The sequence below is a fragment of the Lytechinus pictus genome, chromosome 1 (genome assembly GCF_037042905.1).
Source record: "Lytechinus pictus isolate F3 Inbred chromosome 1, Lp3.0, whole genome shotgun sequence".
In the NCBI taxonomy this organism is placed as follows: domain Eukaryota; kingdom Metazoa; phylum Echinodermata; class Echinoidea; order Temnopleuroida; family Toxopneustidae; genus Lytechinus; species Lytechinus pictus.
In genome coordinates this window covers 4243854-4271389 of record NC_087245.1, presented here as the reverse complement: position 1 = coordinate 4271389, position 27536 = coordinate 4243854, and the positions used below count along the sequence as shown (strand labels likewise).

At 36.5% G+C, this 27536-nt stretch overlaps 2 protein-coding genes across 2 annotated transcripts; one reads left to right on the top strand and one right to left on the bottom strand.

Annotated features, from left to right (window-relative positions):
* Positions 1–220: 220 nt before the first annotated feature.
* On the bottom strand, positions 221–9414 carry LOC129256036 (dnaJ homolog subfamily C member 22-like). The gene is made up of 4 exons (XM_054894349.2): positions 9158–9414; positions 5248–5935; positions 4611–4852; positions 221–3703 (listed from the first exon to the last, which is right to left on the bottom strand). The coding sequence occupies exons 2-4, from the start codon at positions 5852–5854 to the stop codon at positions 3479–3481; spliced, it is 1074 nt and encodes a 357-aa protein (XP_054750324.2). The 5' UTR covers positions 5855–5935; positions 9158–9414; the 3' UTR covers positions 221–3478.
* A 6115-nt stretch (positions 9415–15529) lies between these two features.
* LOC129256018 (uncharacterized) lies at positions 15530–27140 on the top strand. Its single transcript, XM_054894332.2, has 9 exons — positions 15530–16923; positions 18572–18802; positions 19251–19355; positions 22610–22870; positions 23457–23639; positions 24275–24379; positions 24874–24945; positions 25552–25642; positions 25883–27140. Exons 1-9 carry the CDS (start codon positions 16842–16844, stop codon positions 26850–26852), a joined length of 2100 nt encoding a protein of 699 aa, XP_054750307.2. The 5' UTR covers positions 15530–16841; the 3' UTR covers positions 26853–27140.
* Positions 27141–27536: the final 396 nt, after the last annotated feature.

Below are 27536 nucleotides of genomic sequence, written 5' to 3'. Positions count from 1 at the left end.
TGACCAAGGTATAAGGCTGGATGAAATCATTGGATGATTTCACAAAAACAGTCTTCTTGGAATACATCTAAAGCAAGTAGAAGGGATATTATTGGTCAACTTAATCTGTTCCGTGAAAAGCTGCCCTACCCTCATTCCAAACAAAGGAATCACTTCATACATGTAGCTATTGAAAATTAATGTTGTGAACGGCCCAAAGAAATGAACAAATACATGTATGTAGAAGGCAAGGCACCATTAATTTTAATCAAGTTCAAGACACATGATCATAAAGTTTTGAAAGCAATAATACAAATTACATGAATCGTACTACATGTTCTATAATATGATTCATACATATCATTCTTTACTTTAATATACTCTTTAAAGATCTAATCGTAACTAAACTTATAAAAAAATTGCATGTTTAAATGGCTGAAGAAAAAAAGTGGATGGTTTGATTTGCAGACCTGTTTTAAGTCATATATGGGTGACACTTTTTAAAGAGAATTTGAATCCATTCGGATGCAAATCACCCAGAGTAGAAGATGATTTGTGACCAGCAGAGATTACCCAAGCTTAGCTCAATGTCGGGCCAGGGAAAGTGAGATGACTTTCACTTTACCATAAGTTAGTTTCGAGTGGCATGACATATTGTAATGCCACTGGAAACCAACTTTATGGCAAAGTCATCTCACCTTCCCTGGCCTGACATTGTTGCCCGAGATTGAGCTACACTTGGCCAAAGAATTTATGGCTGGTATAATAAGTTTGCTTATCCCAAAAGAAGTCTCTATTACAGGTAAATGTACAAATTCTGGGATCAGCAAATACATGTAATAATCCATTCCTATGAAAGCTAACACAAATGACCTTTACTGACATTTTTTTTTGGACAATGAAAATATAGAGTTATGCAGACTTACATGCAGTTTTGTTTGCTTATAAAAACTACTTCAGAGTGACTATTATTAGAATTAATTTCCTTTTTTTTTTAATGTAGCTTGATTCCAAAATCCCATTTTTCACAGAATTAAAACATTTCATATTATTTTCTTTCTCTTTTTTGGGGGTAATATGAGCCCCCATTATGAAAAAGTACTGAAATACAGAAACGTGATACAAATGGCATGAAAATTTTTCCACCTTTGTTATGCATAGGATTAGAATAAAATCTTGAATATCAGAGTAGTACTATGTATATCAAATAAATAAAATAATTTGTTTCACAAATTCTCGAATGGAAATGGCTTGTAATAGCCTATGTATGATGGCATATACTAGCTAAAATGTTCCAGTATGACACCCTAATTTTTCTTAATAAACTGATTGTCATGCTATGATTTCCTTCTTGCTATATCTACTTTGAATATAATACCCTGGACACACACACACCCTCTACATAATAAATGTACATGTTGAATATGGGGGGGGGGGGGGGCACTTCCATTGACAAGTGGATATCATGTGTGTTCAAAGAAATGTGTAAAAAGGATCTCTTTTTGAAGATTGGGCACGTTACGTAATAAGGGTGTCAAAATCCCAAAATACTGACCAAAGGTATATATTTTGCAAGGAAAGCTGTGTTTACGGTCTAAGTGAGTGGGTATAAAAAGACTAACATGCTTTGTAAAGGATGTACTTTTTTCCCCAACACTACGTATTTAGTGTCCGATTTGCATTGACCGAGGTGTGGGAGGTGGGGCGTTACTAAACCCGAGGTAAAGCCTACGTATGTGATCATGTCCGTGACATAATTAAAATATTGCTGTATTTGTTTAGGGGGTCAAATTAAGGAGATACTTGTCAAGGGTGTAATTTTAGAACATTGCAAATACTTGTTTAGGGTGCTTTCCGAAACCCCATGGACACGCATGGTATCCACTCGTCAATGGAAGTGCCCCCCCCCCCCTGGGGTTGAATATGATACTATCACATTGGGCACTTTCCTGTACTAAACCAGTAACAACATGGAGGATTGGTTTCTTCTTCTTGTTTAAATATCTAAAAGCTTATTATTTTTTACAAGGAGGTAGAAATGCATTATAATCATATTCATAATATAAAGTAACAGGTCTTTGGCAAATCATACATACAATCATGGTTTTTTTTTTATAATCAAGACGTTGTTTATTTGTTCTCTCATAGCCTTGATTTCTTCTCTGCCATCAAATACTGTAGCCCCTTTAATTAAATTTTTATCAATAATAATGCTGGAACAATTAATGTGCTCTTTTAATAACTAATCAATTTCCATCATTTGGGTGGCCTATAAATGATAGCATCTAACAAGCTAAATGAATCAGGGTTATCAGATGACCTTTTTTTTGGTTAAAACCCACTGTGATAATTTGTCAAGTGTGTCATTCAGCAAGTTTACACCAAGTAGACCATGTTTTATACTGCCTGTACTTGATCTGCCCATGAAGAGTCAGGGGGGGGGGGGTGTTGGGGGTGTATCCATCTGAAACTAAAATGTGGTTGTATCACACATGCAGTGAAACATACATGTTATTGATCTAAATTAAAAAGAAACTTTTAAAGGAAGGCTGAAATGAGCCACTAACTTCATATGAGGATCATAAATATGGCTCCCAATTTCATGAACAAACCTAGAATGATCAGACGCCATAAAAGAGTTTATGTTTGGCTGGGTCAAATCATGCAATTAAACGACAGACATCCAAAAGATGGAAGTAGTAAGCATAAAGTTCATAAACTGAGCTTGGTGATAGCACAGCAACTTAATATAAGATTAACTCGTAATCTATAAAATATTCAAGACAGGAATTTATTTGTTTTCATTTTCAGTTATTTACCCAACAATCACCTTGATTAGAGTGACTTATCCTCGTAAAAATGCAATCTTTTTTTTTAAAGAACCTTTCCCTGCCTATGCATAACTATGAATATTCTGATAGACAATGCATTGATACATTGACTTTTTGGAATGTTTCTTGGCAAAATATACATGTAATAAAAGCACTAGAAACTTATTAATTCAAAAAATGAAATATAATAACTAAAGATCACAAATTATTTATACAATATTTCATCACAATGGAATTATTAATATGAGCAGTACTATCACACATAAAATATATAATTATACTTACTCGTACTGTAAACATTGAAACATAGCAATTTTATACGAAAGTGGCATATTGCATAACAAGTTTTGAAGAAAACCTTCAAGACTGATAATTTACAACATTTAGAAAATTACATCAAATTAAAAATCTATACATGATGATGATACCAGTTATGTCATCATCATTATACATGATTTTCTTTTCATGTTCAAAATTCCTGAATTCGTGGATCTATTTTGAATTCATCAAACCCCATTGGTTCATTCATTCTTTAAAGGCACAGCTATTTATTTGTTTGGTAAGCTCAATGATAGAATGAATTTTTTTTTTTTTTAATATTGCATTCCTTTGAGCTTTCCTTCAGATGTTTTCCTTTCACTAATTTTGAATGCTTTCTCTGTTAATCTTTAATACCTTCTTGGTTCGTCTTCAAAGCTATGTTCTTTCCTATGACTAGCCCTGCGAGCGTTGATGGTTGACAGTCTCTCATAAGCTTCCTGTATCTCCATAAAACGAATAGAAGCTTCTTCCTTCTTCTCACCTTTGTGTTTATCAGGATGCCATTTACGCACTAGTTTACGATATCGCTGAGTGATTTCTTCTTGGCTTGCTCCTTCCTCTAACTCTAAAGTCTGAAAATATTAGAATTCAAAGTAAACTAAAGACGTTAACGCTGATCTTCAATCAATATGACATGCATGTATTTCATAATTTTTCTTCAAGACAGGAAATTCATGTGAGTATACTTTCACAATTTTATAGCTTTTTCATTCAGTTTTTACATATTACATGTAGGTCACAATGCAAAAATCAACAATCTGTCAAGTTTTGGGCTTTTTTTCACGTAATTCACATGAATGAAACCACCACAAAACATTTAGCTTTATACCACTGGACTTGGATATGATGATTATTTCAAAATGTGGATTTATGAGATGACACTGTAATCTATTTTATGATTGTTTGAAAATGATGATACAACCAACAGTCACAGCATGCATACTATTGTTCAAATCAAGAACTATCCTTTTTTACTTATTATTTGTGAACCAAAATTTCCTGTACTTAAAAATAAATAAAAAATATATCTAGAAGATGAGTAGGAAATACATATCTGAAAATGAATGTGGTATGTACATGTAACTTACTAAACAATTGAAATCGCATTCAAAATATTAGGTTAATGTAGCGTAATTACATGTGTACTTATTTTCAGCTCAGTAAGCATAGTGTGCATATTTCTATATCAGAAGAGCATTTCATGAAAATTATTTTTTTTATCCGACGAGTCCTGTTTTATCAGACAATCGTCATAGTAATGGTGCTTCTCAGCCAATCAAAAGCAAGGAAAGATGTCAGATCTGACAAATATTGATGAACACGCTCCCCAGCTCTACTGTAAATGCCTATAAATTTAGATTTGAAGACCCTGATCATATATTTAGTAGTAAGGATATACTGCAAGCAATATGTTCTTACTCAAACTTAAAAACCTCTACATTATTATCAATTCTGATTTTAAAAGCCCAAGGAGCTTACCTTATGAGCAGCAGCTTCTCCTTCCGGATCCAAGGCTTCAACAAACTCATTATAAGCCTCCTTCCAACCTCGCTCCTGAATCAACTTCCAGATTTGTCCAATCACTTCCTTGAAGTCCTTCCAGGCAGGTGACTCAAAGAAATGTGTGAGGGCATCCTTTACATAGATGGTCTCTCCTTCGGCAGTGGTCACAGACATGTTGTAATATATAGCACAGCCCCAAGCAGTACACACTAAAGCTCCTATAAATGGTAAATCAAGGATAGCGAAGGGTTATTCTTGTATAATTGGTATTTATAATACAAATATCATTTACTCCAACATATTTATTTAATTTGCTAAGTATTCTTATTGTTAAAGTTATGTCAACAACATGAATCATTTCAACAAATGAAACAACTTAAACTCAATGGAAAAGTGATTTACATAACACGCTTAATTCAAGGATCTCCAGGTCACAGTAATCAAATCAGTCTGTTTTAAAATGATCCCCTTATTTTCAATTTCACATTTGACAGTGGATGCATCTTGATAGCATATATTCAAAAGATTCACACATTGTCAGATTTACCTTCTGATCTGGAATAAAAATTACAGAAAGAGTGAAATCTACCAATGGCTTTGGTTATCAACTTACCAGCTAATCCTAAGATAACTATCCTTTCACATATGTCTTCTGTTTTCCATCTTTCTGGTGTCCGCCTATAGGCAACACTTTTCCTGAAGTAAACAGCACTGCATATTGATAGATACACTATATTATTGGGGTCAGCATACAGAAGAATACCTGGTATATATGCTCCAATAAGAGCATTTTTCAATGACCCTTCCTCTCTGCCAATGTTTCCAACCAAATGCACTCCTAGGGCTACAGCAAATGGGGCAAGAAGTGGTCGCAGGATGGGGAAAACATCTGCGACATCGTTAGGTACTGCAGAGGTTGCAAGCAATCCAAAGAATGCGCTGACAAAAAGTTGACCCGCAAATCTGGATATACTGAAAGATGGATACCTGCCCTTTCTTAAGAGCTCTGTGTAGTATTCAACATAAGATGGTTCATCGTTTGCTGTATCAACATAACGCCCAATACAGAAGAGATCTCGGAGCCATCCAAGTCCAAAGAATCCACCTAATGTGCACCACCAAACAAATGCATGTCTGTCCCTTCCAAGGTAGAAATGATGAAGTCCAAACCAACCACCTACTAACCATAGGAAGTAGGCAATACTTCTCTTCTTCACCATGGTCTCTGTTCTAATGGCAAATGATTCTCTTAGGGCAGTGCTTCATCCCCTTGATGAAAATGAGCTCTTGGTGCCTGATACCTGTATTTCCAAAGTAATAAATGAAAAAAAAAGTATCCATTGCATTGGGCTCAATTCATTGCAGAATACTCCATCCCCTAAAACCAAATCTAAACAACAAAAATTGAAAAATTATAATGAAATTTTGTTTTTAAATATTATCCTCCATGTACATCCATAAATGCATTTCAATTTCATGATCACTCTAATTTTGTCTTTTGACATCTTGTGTAGGATTCTTACCAATTTGAGGAATGCTGGGTAGATTCATTAATATACATCCCTTTATATCTTTAGATTAATTAGATTAAAGTCAGATTGGATTTCGAAATTGGATGTATCAAAAGATTGGCGCTAATGGCTTTTAGTTTTAATGCAGTTTCGCACCAGTTGACCATTTCCCTATAAGTATTCAAATTGTTCGCAAATGTCTGTCAATCACAATTCAAGGTCGACAACATGCCCATGGTTTTTCCGAATATCGCGATCGGAAACAGCTTTATTTGGGCTCCGATCTTGAAGTCATCGTTCAAATTCTCAGACATGATAATTATTGATAGATCTAGATCAGACTGAAAAATCTGCAGTTTCGTATGAATTTTTAAAGGTCAATATCACCCCAGGATAATGCTGACTTAAATAAATAGAGAAAAATCAAACCAACACAGTGCTGAAAATTTCATCAAAATCGGATGTAAAATAAGAAAGTTATGACATTTTTAAATTTCGCTTATTCTTCACAAAACAGTGATATGCACAACTAGGTGAGTCAGTCGATGATGTCCATCACTCACTATTTCTTTTGTTTTTTATTGTTTGAATTATACAATACTAGTATTTCATTTTTTTATAGATTTGACAATAAGGACCAACTTGACTGAACCATATAGTATTAAACAATACTAATTCCACATGTTCAGGGAGGAATTAATTGTTGTATCACTTAACAATGAGGATAAAATCAGAATATTTCATAAATACAAAAGAAATAGTGAGTAAATGACGTCATCAGTCTCCTCATTTGCATACCGACCAGGATCTGCATATAACTCTTTTGTGAAATTAAGCGAAACTTTAAAGTGTCATACCTTTCTTATTTTACATTCGATTTTGATGAAATTTTCAGTATTATGCTTGTTCGATTTTTCTCTTTTTATTCAAATCAACTTTTTGTTGGGGTGGATTTGTCCTTTAAACATTTTCTGATTTTTTAGTCCTCCTGCTAGGGGATGACGCGAAGCAAAACAAAGACTCTGCAGAGCATATCCCTGACAAATAGACTGACTTTTTTTCTAGATCTAGATTATGGGAGCCAGATGGCTAGATTAGACCTCTTGTTCACTGCATGCTGCAACTACCCTGCCTGTGGGGAATGTATGCCAATGGCAATGCAGTACACAGCACACACTTAAAAAGTTCATTAAAATATCACTATCACTAATTTCCATACAGTTGCAATTTACTTTTCATTAGTAACTTGGGGAATGGGGATCATTTTTGTATTCATTCACCAGATCGCTCAAAAATATGAATTTTGGGCATATTTTTTATTAGTGTACATGCCCTTTAGGTGTGGAAAATAAAATTGCCAGAAAATTGTCATTTTTCAATCTCTATTTTTAATTTAGAAAAACTACTTAAAAGAATTCACGTAAGATCTATTTAACTTTGTACATTTAATTAATTTTTTTGGGGGGGTAATAATGACAACTGTTTCAAAGATATTTTCTTTAATTCAAGATTTCCATATTGCACCCACATCATTGCAAAATACTTTTTATAATCTCTGCCATTTTCCATGTTAGTACTATGTGTACACGTTAGCTATCCCGGGAGCTCCTAACCTGTGGCGTTTGCATGTGAATTTTGACGATTGATAACAAATTACAAAAGTGATGAGATTTCGATGTTAAATTTTATTGATATATGCTCTCCAAATGGGGTAGAATGGGGTCGCAATAGCACTCAAAAGGGGAAAATATAAATTATGCACTTACCTCTATCAATTATATGGATGAAGGTCTATCGTGAGACACAGAATTCTGACATCGAGGCACAAACTGGACCCCAAAAAAAGGAAAAGTTCTGTCTCGTTCGTTCTCCCTCTGTCAAAATTGAAAACAAAATGGCCGATCGAAATCGAACGTGACAGGTCTAACTTTTCCTTTTTTGAGGGTCCAGTTTGTGCCTCGATGTCAGGATTCTGTGTCTCAGGATAGACCTTCATCCATAATCCATATAATCGAGGTAAGTGCATAATTTATTTTCCCCCCTTTTATTTGGAGTGTTATTGCGACCCCATGGCCATTCTACCCCATTTTGGAAAGCATATGTCCGCCTCGTATTACACGGACGAGTCCTGCTTAGTCCCACCCAAGGGTTCATTACATGCCGCCGCGCACAGAAAATTCAAGCCATAGAAGTCGTGTGTTGTGGACCCAAGAAGCGAGACTGAGATCCCAGCACGCGCGACCCACTAGTTAGAAATCCACTGCCAAACGCGGTTCGTGGTGCGAGGTTAGTATACTAATACTAACCTCGCAATACGTGTGAGTGGCTTAGTCCTGGGCTCCGGCTCTGACCCTGGGTTAGTTCAACTCAGAAACTCAGTCTCACGACTCAAGTTAAAATTTTCATTTCACATACGATAAAACAAGTCTTAACTCACCATATCACCCGGTGAAATAATGTCTGACCCTGGGTTAGTTCAACTTAGACCAAAAGCTTCGGTCTCTCTGTTATGTTGGTTGTTCAGCTGAACTCTGTTGGCTTCACTCACCAAATACAGAGACCGAAGTTCTAGCGCGATCTGTACAGGGGACTCAATGGCCATATGTTTATGTACTTAAGATCGGATAAAACGGGGAAGTGAATTTGCGCGACAGCCGAGGTAAGTCACTGTTTTTGTTCCTTTTAACTTGATTTTTCTCTGTTTTTTGGCAATTAATGCCAAGAGGGAATATTAATTTGCATTTTGGTCGCGTTAATTTTCAAAATTTTTATTCAGTAAAGACAAAAATTGAAGAGCCCCGATGGGGGGATTTTGCATTGCAAGTCCCCTAATGGTGGCTGCACGCTAGCGAGCCGTCTGTGTACGAGGAGAAATTAAAAAAAAAAAAGTTAAAAAACTCCTCGAAACAGACGGCTGCCAGCTGTCTAAGTTCAACTCAGAAACTCGGTCTCACGACTCAAGTTAAAATCTTCATTTCACATAGGCCGACGATAAAACAAGTCTTAACTCACCATATCACCGGGTAAAATAATGGCGTTGTTTGTTCACACAAGGCTGGCAGGAATGTGCTCTGTGTAGGCAAGCTCAATTCCAATTTTCTAGCTTTTAAAACTTCGAAAACATTACTTGAATTCAATAGCGTTCTTAAAGTTGCAAGTTGACTCTACATGAATCGAAACGCATGGGACCGAAGTATTTCTCTGCGTAGTAACAAGTACACATGTCAGCTGTGCATTGGTGCGGGGTCAAAGGTACAGCAGAAGACAATGGGAGGGGGAGGGGCCAACTGGATATCGGCGCTGAATGCAATATTCTCGGTTACTTTAATCATGCTTTAATCAGTTGCTATAGGCTACAAATCAAGATATTTTGACGGAATTCCTGAATTATTATGTTTATTGTTATTGAACAAAACCATGTTCCTTTAAACAAAAATTGGTAGAAACAGACTGGAAAAGGGGGAAAAATTTGTATATGACTTTATCTTTTAAATTTAATCACTCCTCTCCGCAACAAAGCGCATATGGGGTACGTGAACCGTTTACTCCCCGGGGGGGGGGGGGCACTCAGTATATAATGCATAGTGGGTATGTGTCGCGGAGGGGACCCCCATTTTTACACTCAAATTTCCGTTCCATTAAGGCATAGCATTTTTGTCTTATTGAGAAAAAGAACAAAGAAAGCCGCTCCAAAGCATAGCATTTTCTTCTTAGCGAGAAAAAAAGAAGAAAGATATCCGCTCCAAAGCTTCGCATATTTTCCGTTACGCCGTTCCGGTCGCAATTTTGGTGAAAAGCGGCCGCAGAGCGCTGTCCGACCATCGCCTCCGCGCTAGCGCGCCCGGCAGTCGTGCCGCCGGGCTAGCTGCATGCACGTTCCATAGGGATATACGCACTCAAACGCAGGCGACCCGTTCCAAGGACCCCCGTTTTCACAAACATTTGTAGTTCCGAAGCCCGTTCCGAGGACCCTCCTTTTTGCAATAAGCCCGCTCCAAGGCCCCCGCGTTTTTGTCTCGCCCGCGGCACACACCTACTACTTTTTTGGTCGAGTGCCCCCGCCCCCCCGGGCGTTTACTTTACCACCCTTATTCATTTTGTTACAAGGCCTATATTATTTATCCCGGTTTATAATGTAAACTAAGAGGAGACCATAAGAAAGCAATGAGAATTGAAATTCGAAATAAAGTATAAAAGGGACATTTAGAACAACCAAGAGTCTTCAATATGGCCGCTCGTATCAGGTAAATCTTTAGAAAAAATAATATGGCAGCTCGAGCTTCGGCGACCTGAATATTGATCTAGTCCTTACAGAAATATTCCTTTAAAAATATAGCTAACAAACATGAACTTAAAACTTCAGTCTTATATTAATACCCCCGGCATATAGATGTGGGGCTTTCGCTTTGGGGACACGGACCACAAAAAATTTCACGACTTAGAAAGATAAGAAAGGAAAAGAAAAGAAAAAGGGTGAAATGTCAAAATCTATCACAATATTAGATTTTTGCATTAAAAAGGTCAACATTTTAATTGGCTCATTCTCTTCACCCTCTCGCGGCATTTTTCCTTTACGCCATGTCTGGCGCCCCATAATTTTTTAGACTCGCCAAGCCACTGCCCCACCCCCGGCCCAAAAAATTCCTTTACAGAGAACAAAATGTGTGTGTGACACTCGATCATCCCCCCAAAAGGCCGTGAACACAGATCGACATCCATTTCTAAAATATAAACTGGAAGCCAATTATTATCTCAAAACTCCGAGAGGAAAGAGAACTTGGTCACCAAGCGTATACCAGTATACAACAGGCAGTACTGCCTTCATATAATGATCAAGAATTTCAAGATCATTTTGAATCCCTGCTTATCATCATAATTATTCTTGTCAAATGTTTCATCAAAAAATGATGTTCGAACTTATATTTATATTTGGAATGATAACACGGACCACCCCCACCTGAAATATTTGGAGGGCCTATATCCCCATCCCTACCCCCCCCCCCCCCCGAGGTAGACACTCATGATTAGAGATATTATTCTCTGATTGGTTTTCATCATCAGTCTCAGACTGAATACGATATGATCTCCATTAAATATGATTTTGAGCATTAGGTCTATTATATGAAAAGCTCTTCCGCGTTCGTGTGTTATCCCGAATAAAGCTTGTTACTATATCTGGATATATTTGAAACTTCACGAATTCAGCAACAACAAAAAATGTGTATCGGTTTCGATTATGAAATTTTCGGAAATGATAAATCAGAATGAGTGTACTGATGTTTATAATAACGATAAACAAGTAGAAATATTAAGTACACTATGTGACTTTTCTTACAATGATTTTATACAATTGTAGGTGCGCTCGGGCACAAGGCACCTCACTTTTATTCATTTTTATGGTTATTTTAAACCTTTGAATTCGAACATCTCTCGTATTGCCAGAAGGTATAATCGAACTAAATAAATTTTACTATATAATTATGATCCACCAAATCCGACCAATGATTTGTCATCGGAGGTAAAGATATACATGTACTGATGTACATGTATACTTTACCCCTTCCACAGCGACTTTTTTCCTCCCGCCATTTCTACCCCTCGCCTCCCAACTCCCTCATTCGCCAACTTGCTTTGTGACATCCTTATTTTCTGGAGGTTAACACACTTTTTAACTATACTGTACAGAAAAAGTAGAGAAAGGAGAAACAAAACTCTACTACTACTACTACTACTACTACTACTACTACTACTACTACTACTACTACTACTACTACTACTACTGCTGCTGCCATGGGCGGAAATCTGTCCCGAAAGGTAGGGGGGACAACAGGGGCTGATCCAGTCTTCGCCAATAGGGGGGGGGGGGCGAAAACATTTTCAGTCATATGTTAATCCCCGATCGGCAGCTCGAAGGTAATTTTTGTCTGTTTCATTGAAGGAGTAGTCCTCATGGTCACTTTTTAGCTTTATCCTTATAAATCAACATAAATATATGATATCGTTGTCCTTATTTATATAATGCGAGCGCGAAGCGCGAGCAAATTTTTTTTGGAAAATTTATGTATTTTTTTTCTAAAATTTGAACATTCTGGGCAATGTTTGTTATCCTGAAAAAGATGTATATACAACTAAATATTTACTACGATCGCGAAGTGCGAACAGAGGATAACTGATGGAAAAGGTACCTGTTAAAGACTGCTTGCAATTAGCCATGAAGACGTTACATATTTCAACAATCAAATAATGCGAGCGCGAAGCGCGAGCTGAATTTTTTTGAAATTTTTACCTAAAGACTGGAAATTCTAAGCACTTTTTGTAACTTAAACATATAATAGGTATCTAACTAAACAATTGATGCGAACGCGAAGCACGAGCGGAAGGTTTTGAGATTTAGACCTAAGAACGAGACACTCTGTTCATTTTTTGTAAATCATGAAAAGGATGAGTAATTGGGGTCTTTCTTACACCCGGTCCTTACATTAATAAAGCGAGTGCAAAATGCAGCCAGAAAATGTTCATATACGTTTAATTTGAATTGATCGAAAGGGTACTTGTTAAGGACTGCTTGCACTTAGCCATGAAGACGTTACATATTTCAACAATCAATGCTAGCGCGAATCGCGAGCTAAAAATTTTTGACATTTTTTCAAAAACAATCGAAAATTTTAATCAAATTTAGTAATCGTGAACAGGGTAGCTATATAACTAAACAATTGATGTAATCGAAGCTTGAGCAGAAAAATTCGAGATTTAGACCTAAAAACGGGACACTCTACTTATGTTTTGTAAATCATGAAAAGGATGAGTAATAGGGGATCTTTCTACATTAATAATGCGAGCACAAAGCGCAAGCAGAAAATTTTTGATATTGTGATCTGAAACTGGATAATGATTTAAATAGAGAACAAATTGAATATCTGAATAAACATGAGCGTGTTACAGATTTAGACCTAGAATCTCGGCATTTTACACATCTATCAGCGAGCGCGAAGCACGAGTTTAAACTATTTGATATTCCGATCTGAAAAAAAGAGTCAATTTCAGCTATATATTTCAAGCACTTTGTAGGAAAATTGTGAGGTGGATATGGATCACACTTAATAAAGAGCTGATATTTTTCATTATTATTTGAGTTTTGACATAGGACCGTGACATCCTTAGGACAAGTCATATGAAAATGATGACTATCTTCCTCTTCCTCTTATAAAGCGCAAGATGAAACAAAAGGGACAATTTAATCATTAAATTGATATCTTATTTATTAGTGCATAATGCGGGCGAGAATCTGATGATATTATGGCCTGGAAACTGGACATTTCAAGCACTTTTGTAATTAGGAATAGAATGCATCAGTTAAAACATTTTAACCATCAATGCGAGCGCAAATCGCGAGCCAAAATCTTTGATAAACTGTCATGAAAATCAATATTAAGACATACATAGATCGCCTATCAAAATACGAGTAGCACTATCTGCTACGTTTTGACAATCAGACTTGAAAAGGGATATTTTCAAACTAAATGGAATACACAAAAATAATAGGTACTGAATAAATCGAATTTTGCGAGCGCTCAGTGCGAGTAGAAAATGTCAATATTCAGACCATAATAATGTACCTTTTACAGATCACTTTTTTTTAAATCCGTTTGTAAATCACACAAAATAATGAAAGTTTGATTTCCGAGGTGAAATATGTATAATGTATATTGACTTCCAAACATGATATTTAAGCTCCATATTGAAAAATCACCTAACAGGCAATGCGAGCGCGAAGCGCGAGCGAAAATTTTATATAGTGACATGAAAGATTCTTTTTATTTTCCAAGTTTTCCCCTCATCTTATTTTATTTACTCTGGAAAATTTGACAAGCAAAAAAAAAACAAAGGTTTTCGCCCAAAATGTAAGGTCATTTAGTCCAAAATACACGTATTATTTCGAATGTGAATGATGCATATCATGCATTTTTCTCCATCATAAAAGACCAAAAATAGTAGGGGGGACATTTGATATTGTGTCCCCCCTACTATTTTTGGTAGGGGGGACACGTCCCCCCTGTCCCCCCTGGGATTTCCGCCCATGGCTGCTGCTACTACTACTACTACTACTACTACTACTACTACTACTACTACTACTACTACTATACTACCACCACCACCACCACCGCTGCTGCTGCTATTACTACTACTAATACTACTACTACTACTACTACTACTACTACTACTAATACTACTACTACTATACTACTACTACACTATTACCCCGGGGGGGGGGCCACTTCCATTGACGAGTGGATACCATGCGCGACCACGGGGTCTCGAAAAGCACCCTAAACACGTATTTTCCATGTTCTGAAAATGCACCCCTTAACAAGTATTGGTGTCTGAAACCCTACCCTTAACAAGTATTGGAAACAAAAATATACTCTTGGCAAGTATTCCCTGAAATGAACCCCTAAACAAGTATACAGCGATATTTTATTGTTGTGTCACGCGTCCGTCGGTCGTCGGTTTTACCTAATTTACACACCATTTGGTTTATACGGCCCCACTTTCCTCACCTCGCGCAAATCGGGACTCTAAACACGCGTAGTGTTGGGGCAAAAAGGACATCCTTTATACAACATTTTAATTTTGTTTCATCATCCCCGCAAATTTGACCCTAAACACGTAGCTTTCCTAGCGAAATAGATACCCTTTTTTCATTATTTTTGTGTTTTTGACACCCTTATCACGTTACGTACGTAACGTGCCCTATCTTGAAAAAGACATCCTTTTTACGTGTTTTTTTGGTCGCGCATGGTATCCACTCGTCAATGTAAGTGGCCCCCCCGGGACTATTACTACTACTACTACTACTACTACTACTACTACTATTATATATAGTTGCAGCATCAACAGTGTATAGTGTTAGCAACAGTAGTATATACTTTATTGGAATTCATGTTTGCCAGCACTAATCATGCCACACTGAGGAGAAGGGATTTAATATAGCGACATGAAAGATTTGTTTTTCTTCCAAGTCTTCCCCTCATCATAATTTTATGTTATTACTCGTCTTCCTCTTATTTTTCTCTTCTTTTTTTTCTCCTCTCTTTTTCCTTCTTTCTTCTTTTCTCTTGTTTTCTCTCTATCCCCTTTTTCCTTTTTTTGCTCCGCCAATAGGGGGGGGGGGGGGGGGGATCGAACCGCCTAATATGTCTCTACGCCTCTTTTGTTTGTTTGCTTCTGTAGTTAGAATATGCCCTGTCACGGCTGAATCGTCTATCATATCAGAAAGCTGACTCATTATTATGGATTAGTAATTCATGTCTTCGACCATCTATTTAATGCTCATTTCCCGAAACCACATCGTATAACTTCCCTATATATATCCGACCACTCAACATAATATTTCCTTTTTAAGTTCATGCCGTCACTTGCGATCATTTCTTTTAAGCCTTAGAAATGTAAAGAATCGATCAAAGACGATGGAATTAAAACAAAATGTCAGTCGTTTGTGGACTGGCCTCTTATTTGACCCCTGTTTTGGAGCATTTGTCTTTATATCATACCTGTGAAATTTTGATGCAATGATTTACGATTGCCACTGTCTTGACCTATTGGAAGACAACATATTGTTTGAAAGCTTACTGTAATTATTTCTAACTGTGAAGTTATTTGTGATGTGAATGTTGGGAAATGTAGATAGATTAGTTACCTGATGGGCATATGATACCATGCCAATCTGATCATCAGAATATTGCATTCTGGGGAGGGATTCCAGGACAGTTGGAGCTCATGACTGTAGCCGAGATGCTCTTCAAGGTGGGTGTGGTATACTGCCTTTAAATGGGTTCTTTCTGGCGAGAACTGTCTGATATCCATGTTTGCTGAATCTTAATATAAGGGGAATATTTTTTTTTAAACCTCTGTAAACCTACAATTTTTTTACGTTTAAAGAGAAACAGAGAAACATCAAAATAACTTGGATACGTTAGAGATGCAATTTCTGTCTCCCTAAATCTCCGATCAGACTTTTAACTTGTAACGTTTGACCTGAAATTGTACATTTTTGTTGTAGAGATTTTTTTTAAAGGTAAGTGTCTATAAACATGATAGAGAAGACTTTTCCCTGCAAAATGTGAGGTTTTTTCTGCTTACAGCTACTCTTATAGATTCCAGTGACAGAGGGAAGTGGTTAGAAGAGACAGAAACAGATACCACAAACGACCCAGAGGGGGGGGTGGATCCAGGCTAATTAAAATGCGCACAATAAAAAGGGCAGAAATAGATCAACAGTACTATTCTGATCAACTTCCCGCTTCGATGACATCGTTTACTGGTTATATCGTCATCAAAAGACCGGAACATAACCAGTTTATCTCTGACAATAAGCACAGATCCAAAACAGCATGCTGGCACATGAGATCTCACCGACCAAGAAGTCATAGTATTTTGTATATCTGTCATATTTCATATAGTCATTAAGCGATAATTTTCTTCGCCTCCAGAGGACTGTGGAAGAGTGGTGATTGTTCAGATTTTAACACGATATATACGGATCTAGTCGATTGGTCGAGTTGTGTTTTGGTATACTAATGGATATACTGTGGAACCTTAATCTGAAATAAAGAAAAGAAAAGCCTTCACAATTTACTTCATTTGAGAACAATAATTTTGGCGCAAACTCGTGAATGTGTACAACAAACTTCCAATTATGAAATCATTTTGTTTATTGTTTGTAATGATTTTGGAAACGAATTTATGGCTTTCTTCAGACGGATACTATATTTCAGGTTGTAAGTATAAATGAACCTTTTTCATTTTAGTCAGAGATTTAGTAGTGGAATACTGCACAAAACAAATAATTCAAACTGCTAATTCACCTTTTCAAGTCATTTTCTTTTTTAACAGGGTCGAAATAATTTCGGGGGGTGGGGGTTCTGCACCGAGTTGACGCAAATGCACGATGAAATTGAAGTTCTTCCTCGTTGTCTCTCTTATTACGTAATTCATTTACTCTGATGTATTTCCTTGTAAAGCAGTGCTGTAGATTGGTGCATGAATAAAAGATACTGATATGAGTTCCCTGTATGAGATATCCCTGTATGAGATATACCCGGCAGGAGTAATTCCTTGCATGCACTGAGCGCCGGTGATGGTAGCTCGAGCTAAAGCCGGGGTAATAATAGCAGCGCTTTGTATCCTCTGGCAAAAAGCGCTTTATAAATCCAACTATTATTATTATTTAAAAAAAAACGTGGCCATTAGTCAAACGTAAATTGGTAACAATATTGTGAAGAGGTTTATTGTTTCACATCCCTTTTGAGTGTATTCTTAGTTTTTATGTATGACCTATAAACCTTTTTTAGTTCTGTGATATATATATATATGTATATATATATATTGAGAAAAAAATTCGATATTGAAAATGTTTCAGATACACAGAATTATATAAGAACATCATTGCTGAATATAGCCTACCAACGTGACCAAAGATTTACTAAAATGTGATGATCATGAATACGAAACTGCCGGTAAAAACAAACTCTCTAAAAACAAATCAATCAAGTTGACTCGATCAGTAGTAAGCTGGGTGCAACTTCTAGATTCATACATTTTACTACATGTATATTGATCCACAATGTGCTGCACTCAACCCAGGTGAGGTGAATGATGTGTAAAGGGTTGATAATTCATCAAATAGCTGTGAGCAACATAATTAAAGCTGGTGTAATAGGAGCGTCTTGAACACCTAACAAGATGGATGGGCGCGCGCTATTCTCGTCAGGATCGAAAGATTGTATTATAGTACAAACATGACTAGAATAATAGTGAAACATACTGAGATAACAATTGCACCCTGCTAGCCCTTTACTAAATTGTTTTTAAAGCGTGCAATCCGACGTTCGATCTGACACTCTACCACATACATTCTGACAAATCCCTATGTATATGGTCATCACAAAACTTATTTGCCCACTACACTTCCCGGAGATGACATTTTGTGGTTTCCGCACATAATGCAGTGTCCCATGCAGTGTCGCCCTCCTTCAACTGTTCAATGTGACCTCCAGCAGCGGATAGAGGTTGTGCTATGGACCTAACTATTGCATAGCTGGGCTAAATGTATACACTGTAAAAAAAATCTTGCAAATATTGATTGGGTAAATTTTTTACCACCACGAGGGTAATTATGTGTCCAACCAATTTGGTCAGTATTTTATCCAATGCGGGAAGCATGTTGTCCAGTAAGGTTAGAAAATATGCAGCAATATGGGCAAAATTTTCATCACACTGGATAAATAAAAATGCCCAAAAGATGTCCAACCCAATGTTGGTTGGACACATAAAGTACCCTCATGGAGCACCCAATATTTTTAGAGTGTACGTAGTTAAATTTTTGTGTGATGTTAAGGTCATTTATCTATTTTCTTCTACTATCAGTTGCCCTTGTGGATGGGAGCTCTACTCATGAAGGACGTATTGAAGTCAAGGTCAATATTGATGAGGAGGATGAATATGGAGTCTTATCGGACATTGGCTGGACAATTGACACAGCAGATCGGGTTTGTCAGATTGTAGGCTTTCCCAATGCTATTTTTGCCCCTGGTCATTCGAGATTTGGCAGGGGGCAACACTCGAAAGTTTTCGGAATTGAAGATATCCCAAACAATGGTAATTATGCTGATTATTTTGAGAAAACATTTAATCGGAGAAGATCATGACTACTTGGCTATTGTGACCTAAAACGGCCGGCCTATCATGAATTGTAGAACAGATGGAGGGGGGGGGGGTGAAGTGGAGACTCTTCATCCACCTAGATGGTTAATAATATTGAAATCAATGTATATTGGCCGACATAGTTCACAAATTTAGACTCAGGCCAATAAACAATTATTTCAATTGGGCTATTTTATATTCATGAGGTCATATCTTAATTGGGCCCCCATTGACCGATTCCCACCCAATTTTGATTTTGGGTGTATTGCTCCACCGAAATGTGGTATAAAGAAATGCGGATATGCAAAAAATTAAAAATCATATGACGTCATACTTCGGTACTCTATTTACATTTGGAAAAAAACAACTTACATTCACTTTTTATTGTGGTTGTTGTGTACAGTTACACTGGTTTGTGTATATGAGGGAGACAGTGATGACGAAAGCGGAGAATCTGTTGCTGACTGCAGCCAGGTGAACGTACAGACCGCAGGTGTTACATGTAATAGTAAGTAAGAAAAGTAAGATGATGGCCCGGATGATGGTAAACATAGGGGGATCCAGGGGGGCCCCCTAATGGCTTAGTCAAAAAATGAAAAAGGGGAAAGGAAGAAAAAAAAGGAAAAGTAAGAAGAGGGAAAAAAGAGGAGTAAGGCGAGGGGAAGACTTGGACAATAAAAAATATCGTGTCACTATATAAAATTTTCGCATTGCATGTTCGATGAGATTATCTTGCTCAATAAATAGGCTAATATGAAGCTTATATTAAGTTTTGAAGTCAATATACAAAACATATTTCAGCTCGGACATCGAGCTTTCATTAGTTTATTTGATTTACAAATTGATTTTCAAAAAGTGCTCTGTAAAATGTCCGTGTTATTGATATATCAACATTTACAGCTCGCGCTGCGCGCTCGCATTATTGATTTGTCAATTACCTGCTATGTTCGTGTATTCCATAATAGTTCTCAAAATATCCCTTTTCATGGTTGATTATCAAAACCTTTCAGCTAACGCTGCGCACTCGAATTTTCATTGGTGAGTAGTATATAAATTTATAAGAAACTACTTAAAATTCCCTTTTCATGACAGTTTATCAAAAATTTCGGATCGCGATATTAACCCATGCGTCCTATTTATTACAAAAGTGCTTAAAATGTCTAGTTTCCAGGACTCAATATCATCAGTTTTCGGGCTCTCATAATGTATTATATCAATAAACAAGATAATAACATTTTAATGAATTCCTAATAATTAAATTGTCCCTTTTTTCAGAAGGGAATATCGGCAAGTTTTATGTCGCGCTTATGGGAAGAAGAATAGGAAGATATTCATCATGTTTCATATGACAGTCCCAGACTCCCAGCCCTAGGTCAAAATAATAATAAAGAAAATATCAGTTCACGCTTTGCGCTCGCATCATTTATTAAGTTCGATCCATATCCACTTCACAATTTTCACAAACAGTGCTTGAATTAGTGCTTCAGCATGTTAAGAGCCAAATGGGGCACGAATCCTTAGTAACAGAACACATCAAATTTATTAACTCATATGACACCCAAATTGTTCATATTTGTCTGGGAATGATGACTTAAGTATTTTGATGTATTTTTCTTCATTATGAAAGCAAAATATTTAACATAAGAAATATACAATAGCACACAATTTTTGAATTTTTGGCTCCCCATAACTTTAGCACAGAGTTAGACCATGGTCTAAGTTAAAGTGATTGGTTAACATTGGTTTGACTTTAAAAAAATCTGAGCTAGAAGGTCACACTTGTCACCTGTGTCTGTGATATGTTACAAAAAAGAAGCCCAGAAAAAATTGCGTTCGAAAATAATTATTTAGTGCTTCAAAAATTGAAATATAAAGTGACCGAAAACACCATCTTAATTTCATCCCATACACTTATGTGTACTATTTAGGCGTCTATAAGACGCCTATTTACAAAATCGGGGTTTGCCTTGTAGTTTTAGCTTTTCATTCTCAATAATAGTTGTTTTCAGGGTTTATTAGTTCTAATACATGCACTTGTACACATGTTTCATCTTGGTTTGAGAATTTTTTTAATCGGCTCCTCACAAAGTTAAACAATACCTTTAAACCTGACTTCAGAATCCGGCCCTCTATGTCTAAATCTAAAACACGCGCAAGCATGTTCTTTATCAAAGCATTCTTAGATTATCCCGTTTCAGATCAGAATATCAAAAAATTTCTGCTTGCGCTTCACGCTCGCATTATTAATGTTAGGAAGGTTCCCAATTACCCATTCTTTTCATGATTTACAAAACATGAATAGAGTGTCCCGCTTTTAGGTCTAACTTTCTTTTTTTCTACTCGCGCTTCGCCCTCGCATTGTTTAGTTACGTACCTATCCTTTTCATGATTGTAAAAAGTGCTTAGAACGTCCAATTTTTAGGTTGTATTGTCAAAACTTTTCAGCTCGCGCTTCGCGCTCGCATTATTTGATTGTTGAAATATGCATCGTCTTCACGGTAGACCTTAACAGGTCCCTTTTCGATCAGACCAGAACGTATATTAAAAATTTCTGCTTGCATTCGCAGTAAGTATATAACCACATACGCATCTTTATGATCTTGTTCAGGATCTCAAACGTTGCCCAGAATATTCAATTTTTCAGGACATCAACTTTGAGTGGCCGACCGGGGGAAATATAGGTGAAAATAATTCGACCCCCCCCCCCTTTTGGCGAAAGCTGGATCCGCCCCTGGGTAAATATTGATAAAACTCCTTTTCTTCTTAGGACTACCCCTCAGAAAGTATATATAATTTCCTCAATAATAACGCTTATTTTTCGATTGCTTCACCCCACTCGTATTATGATTCGGAAACATTTTTATGCAAGATGGTTAAGTAATTAATCAGATTAGGCAAGCAATGTAACAATGTTATGTTGGAAATTATGGTTAGTAACGAACACTGGCGGATCCATGGGAGGGGGGCACAGCCGGCCCGCCTCCCCCCTTTTGAGAGGCACAATAAAAATCTGTAATGTAAAAATGTCGTTTAAACAGAAGTGTGCCCCCCTTTTGAAAGTGAAGACCTTTTTTGGGGGGGAGGGCTTGTCAAAATTTTTCATGGACGAAACACCCTAAATTTTGGGTTAAACCCCCTTTCTTTTTTTTTTTTTTGCTTGTCAATTTTTTTTCTCGGGAAAATGTGTCCCCCTTTCGAAAAATCCTGGATCCGCCCCAGGTAGCGAAGTATATTTCTAATGGAACAGTCAAACAAATGCGACAACAAAGGTGAAATAAGCATTATTCCTGTATAGTGCCGCACTCGCTCAGATACCTATGGTTTTTGGATTCAATAAGTTATATAGATAAGCGAATATCAAGCATTTTTTTCTCTGTAGTAATTTGATGACGAAATAATATTTCTATAATGGCTTTGAAATTAGAGTAATCAAATTCTGTAACATTTTAACACATATTTGGAAATAATGATGATCACAATCTTTACCAAGTGGTCAGGCATATTTTGAGAGTATGAATGATTTGAAAAACTATGTTCGAAAAATCTAAATCGACAAACTTTCAACATGAAGTATTCATAGCAGTAAATCACTCAATCTAAATTCATAGTACTTCTGAATAAGTTATTATGTCTGTGTTATTATTTCTATGATTTTTTTTATATTTCCATGTGGAACAACTAATTTGCATTTTGAGGGACAGTGTTGAATTATATAACTTTTGAAGATTAGGTGACATTTTAATTTTTTTATCTTATATACAGAACCCAAATGTTTTCGAATTCCCGGTCCCGAACGGAATAGTGTCAAAATAATAGAAGAAAATGGAAAAAGAACCAACGAAGAATGTCTGCTGCTATGTCAGGGAGATGGAACTCTCTTTGCTGCACAGAGAGACGAAATGTGTTTCTGCTTCAATGACTCTTCCGTTTTAAATGATGCAGATGAGGGTTGCAACAGGCCATGCACTGGTAATGATAGACAGCTATGTGGTAGGGGACGAGATGTGTTTACAGTTTTTAATGGTAAGAACCACGTTATGTCTCTATATACATGTACCATGATTTGATTTATATTTTATTATTGATTTCAATTTGATAGAGGACCGGAGGTTTTTAAGTTGCGTGTATAGAATTTATACAAACATGTTTATCGAACTTATTTCTTCATCGTTGGTATACATTCATAATGTATGACAGGACCAGGTGTTACCAAATTATTTGCCCCTATTCTTAAAATAAATTGCAATGAATCTCTGAAAAATGATAAAGCGTGCATTCTTTTGAATGGTCATTTCTTTGGAGGCTTCTTATTTTCAAGTGTAAACTTTTTGTTGCCCTCCTTTTCTTGTAATGATATTTCTATATATACGAATGTACAATTTGATGACGTTTTTATTATTATCAAGAATAAATTGAATTTGAATTGAATTGAAATTGATATCACAATTATTGATAGTGGAATTTCTAAAGATCGAGCGCATTGAACCCGTGTCATAAACCTTTAGTAGCCATCACGTGTGTTTCGTTACAGAGCATAACAATTTGGTAAATGTACGGTCAATGCGTTTATTCATTTATTTAAAAAAATATATTATATTCATTTCCTCAGTATATGTAGGATTCTGCCCCGAGATCTCTGGCGTCAATCTGAACGTATATGGAAGGTACCGATTTGGTGACATAGTGAGGGCGAATTGTAGTGGTGGCAAACAGCTGATGGGCGATGCTGTCTTGCAATGTGTTGGCGGACCTGATGTATTTCAATGGAATGGTACCATTCCGACATGTGTAGGTATGAAGTAAATTCATCCTTTTCTTTTGAAAATTTTCAATTAACGAAATTTTCATGCATGAGGTTTATCTTAAAATCTTGAATATGGCGCATGAACGAAACCCATGTCTTTCTCTTTTTTTTTGCTTAAGCCTTAGGCTTACGATGTGCCTGTTTGCAACGAATAGTTTTGAAAAATGTTATTGAAAATAAACTGGAAGAAATGTGATTTATGTTTCATGATACATGACTAGCTCAGACAAGGATCAAGATCATACAGATTTTTTTTTAAAGAAGAAGAGCAAAGTAATAAGGCGTAAAGTATATAAAATTTTCTTTTAGAGTTGGGATATAAAATTATGACAAAAGGGTGATGTAAATGTATAAGTAGAATGGAAATCGAGTATGTAGGGTTAAATCCAATTAGATGAATATTTAAAAGGAACAGATACATCGTTTTCATTCAAGCATGATCAGGGGTGGATACAGAACAAAAATACAATTGAAAAAAACATATCACCACAAGCAGGAAGCAATTTTTTTTAGTTATATAAAAAAAACGTAACAAGGAATCCTCAATAAAGGGGCACGTTCCCCATTTCCCCCGATCTGCGCCTGAGCATAAAAACAGAAAAATATTTCTTATCTATCATCAGATGGTTCCACAGTAGGACCAATAGTTACCATTTCTCCAATAACTCGGCCTATAGGAATGGGTACAACACTCACACCAACAGGTACAGGAGGTGAAATAATGACAGGTAAAACAATATGTGATTAGTAACAAATCAAAATAGGATGACGTGGTTCATTAGGATGACAGTGATTATCAATAATCAATCTAATCAAATGAATATATAAGCATAAACCTTTATCTTTTGATCGAGAATGGGATTCCCAAGGCTTGAATTCAGTGCCATGCCCTTCTGATTGGCATCACTGCCACTCTCATTGGTATTTATGCTGTGAAAACGCCCAACAGAAAGAAAAAAATTGCCATAAAAATGTCAAAATGTAAGGCCTGCGTTTCTTCTCATGAATAATAATTCTTAAACTACTCTTCCCTGTTTCATTAATACCAGCATTATGTTAATATCCGTTGTGCTTTTATAACTATTGTCAACTAATCTGGTAACTTTGTTAACACGATCTAAATATCGACATGTACGGCCGATGAAAACCCTCTTCCCAAAATCGACTTTAGTTTGTTTTGTAATAAAAATTATAAATAGAACTCTTTTTTTCCATTACATAGATATTTCACCAACCATGTCAACGGTAAGCGGTATGGGGATGGGAGCCAGATCGGACTCCAAATCTTTAGCTGGTAAGAGAATGATTGTGTAATATTTGATCTACACCAAAAACTGTCACGTATGGGAGGGGATAAAACTGTGGAATTTCTAAGGAAACCCAAATTGATTACTTATTTATTTTTGGATGATTGCCCAAATTTTCGAAAAGAAGTTGAACGATATTAGGTGATATTAAGTCGGACTCCTGATTATGGTTGGTTTGCTAACAGTACATAGCTATTCATTATTGAGTTTTACTAGGAAATAAAAATTATTGATGGAAAAAACTGATCTTTATTAATTGAATACGATTGAAGGCATCAATGTCATTTATTACAGTAACAGATGACACCTTAATAGAAACTTTTTGATATAATTACACTTCCCTGCCAGTCAATGAGCCAACCAATTAATCAGTATGGAAAATTTGGTTCTAGGATATCAAAACAAAATATCAATATAATAACTTATTAGATTGATGAAGAAACAATCATGTTCAAAACAGTGTTGCCTTTACTGTGAAGTATGGTCATGCAGTATGAAAAACACGAATAAATGAAAATAATAAAAAGTAATAAACATATCTTGAAAGGTTGAGGCGTATCCATAACTTGTTTCTTTTCCCTTGTTAATTCTAGTTCCAATAACTGTGTCTGTTATCAGTGTGGTGATTATAGCGGTTCTTGCTACATCCATATTCTTCTACTTCAACAGAATGAGAAAGACAGAGTAAGTATTGTAACACCTCGCCCCCCCAAAAAAAAAGTGTATTATTCCTGGAAATATCAAAATGAATTAGTTTACATTGCCTGCTGAATAATTTTTACACAAATTTCAAATGCTTGTATTAATTTTCCATTCAGGTCTACATCATTTATTCATGTCTTTTATCCCTTGAAAGTAATTTAAATAAGACTATCATCTGAAAAAAAGAATGATTTGTCCCTATCTGATTTTCATTTTCTGTAGATCTGATATGAAACCAGAACCGACGCGTCGAGAATCGGAGTTCAACAACAAGAGTTATAGTATGCACAAAATTCCCAACAACGATGGGCCAAGTTACTATGAAGTTAAACCAAATACACTTGCACCAGACACAATTATAGGTACTGATGGTCTCATAGACAATGTCCTGTACAAGCCAGCCGATGATGTCCGAAGAGATACGAATGAACAACCTGATAAGGGCTCATCGCAAAATCCATCTCAGTACGGACTGATTGACAATATTTTGTACAAACCGGCCGATAATATCCGAAGAGATCCGAATCTACAGAAACACAATCAGACTTCACCAAATGACACACCTCGCTATGGACTCATAGACAATGTTCTTTACAAACCAGTCGAAAACGCGGGAAACACACAAATTCATGCATCGGATAACTTTCGGCAATCACCGAACGGCAACGATCTTCCACCGAATGATTCCGAGTATGCATACCCAGACGGAGAAACATCTCGAGGCTTTCATCAAGAAGGAAAAATGATTGATAACATACTCTACAAACCTGCTGATAACCAAACAAGACAACCTGATTTTGCTTCAAGAAAATACTATGAAATCAAACCAGGATTTACTCCTGTCGATTACGAAGGAGCAGATCCTCTATTTTCAGGGAACATTGTTACGGACGGACCAAGGTATCATGACATCGAACCTCAGTCAGCACCCACTCCGTCACGTACCAAATTCACTGGATACGACTCTGTACACGGCATCGACGACGATGCTTCAGAGCTTACGACCTCAGATCGTAGTGGTCAGCGACTTGTAGTTCGCTCAGATGACCCGACATCAACGAGTCATGAATACATCGATGTTGATATCGATGGGGACTTCGCATCAAAGAATCCTTCTACATATGTTGCTACTTCTTCCTTTGAAAAGAACAAACCCTTTCCTCGCTACGCCACTGTGCAGAAGAAGTCATAAACCATTTCAAATTCTGCGCTAGTGGAGTAGAAGCCTTGCAAAGTTTTACTCTTCATTGAATAATGTACCTTTCACAATATGAGAATATTAATAATATTAATAATAATGATATTGAAATTATTAAATTCATAAAAACAATAGTGGCGTAACTACGGCGGGCATGGGGGGCACGTGCCCCCCCCCCCAAAAAAAAAAAAAAAAAAAAAAACGGGGGAAAAGGAGAAAAAGAGGGAGAAAGAAGGAGAAACGTATAGTGGAGGAAGAAGAAATTATTGTATATATTATGTTATATCATATTACATAAGAAATATTTTTTCATAACTTTATATGAAACATAATTTGCGTAGGCCATATGGCCTATGTGTTCATCATTCCTGGTGCTCGCATTGTCAGTTGAAGATAAAAACAATCCTGTTAATCTAAAACATCCCGTTTTCAAGTCAGTATACACCAAAAATTTCCTCACACTTCGAGTTATCATTGCTTTATTTAGTGACATATGCTTCTTTTTCATGACTAGGCCTACTTAAAGTGAATGGCCCCGGCCAGTCCGTGCTTACGTTCGCATCAGTGGATTGGTGAGATATGTCTGCTCTTCATGATTTCCTAAAAACAGTCAAAATGTCAATTTTTTCTGGTCTGAATATTAAAACTTTTCATCTCGCACTTCGCGCTCGCATCATT

Bases quoted from the DNA above. Each gene is read 5' to 3' on its own strand.
- LOC129256036 (XM_054894349.2), bottom strand. From the start codon at position 5,854: ATGGTGAAGAAGAGAAGTATTGCCTACTTCCTATGGTTAGTAGGTGGT. The intron at 4,853-5,247 runs GTAAGTTGATAA...TACCATTTATAG, and splicing joins AGTTATCTTAGGATTAGCTG to GAGCTTTAGTGTGTACTGCT. The intron at 3,704-4,610 runs GTAAGCTCCTTG...TAATATTTTCAG, and splicing joins GAGAAGCTGCTGCTCATAAG to ACTTTAGAGTTAGAGGAAGG.
- LOC129256018 (XM_054894332.2), top strand. From the start codon at position 16,842: ATGAAATCATTTTGTTTATTGTTTGTAATGATTTTGGAAACGAATTTA. The intron at 19,356-22,609 runs GTAAGTAAGAAA...TCTTATATACAG, and splicing joins CGCAGGTGTTACATGTAATA to AACCCAAATGTTTTCGAATT. The intron at 24,380-24,873 runs GTAAAACAATAT...TCCATTACATAG, and splicing joins AGGAGGTGAAATAATGACAG to ATATTTCACCAACCATGTCA.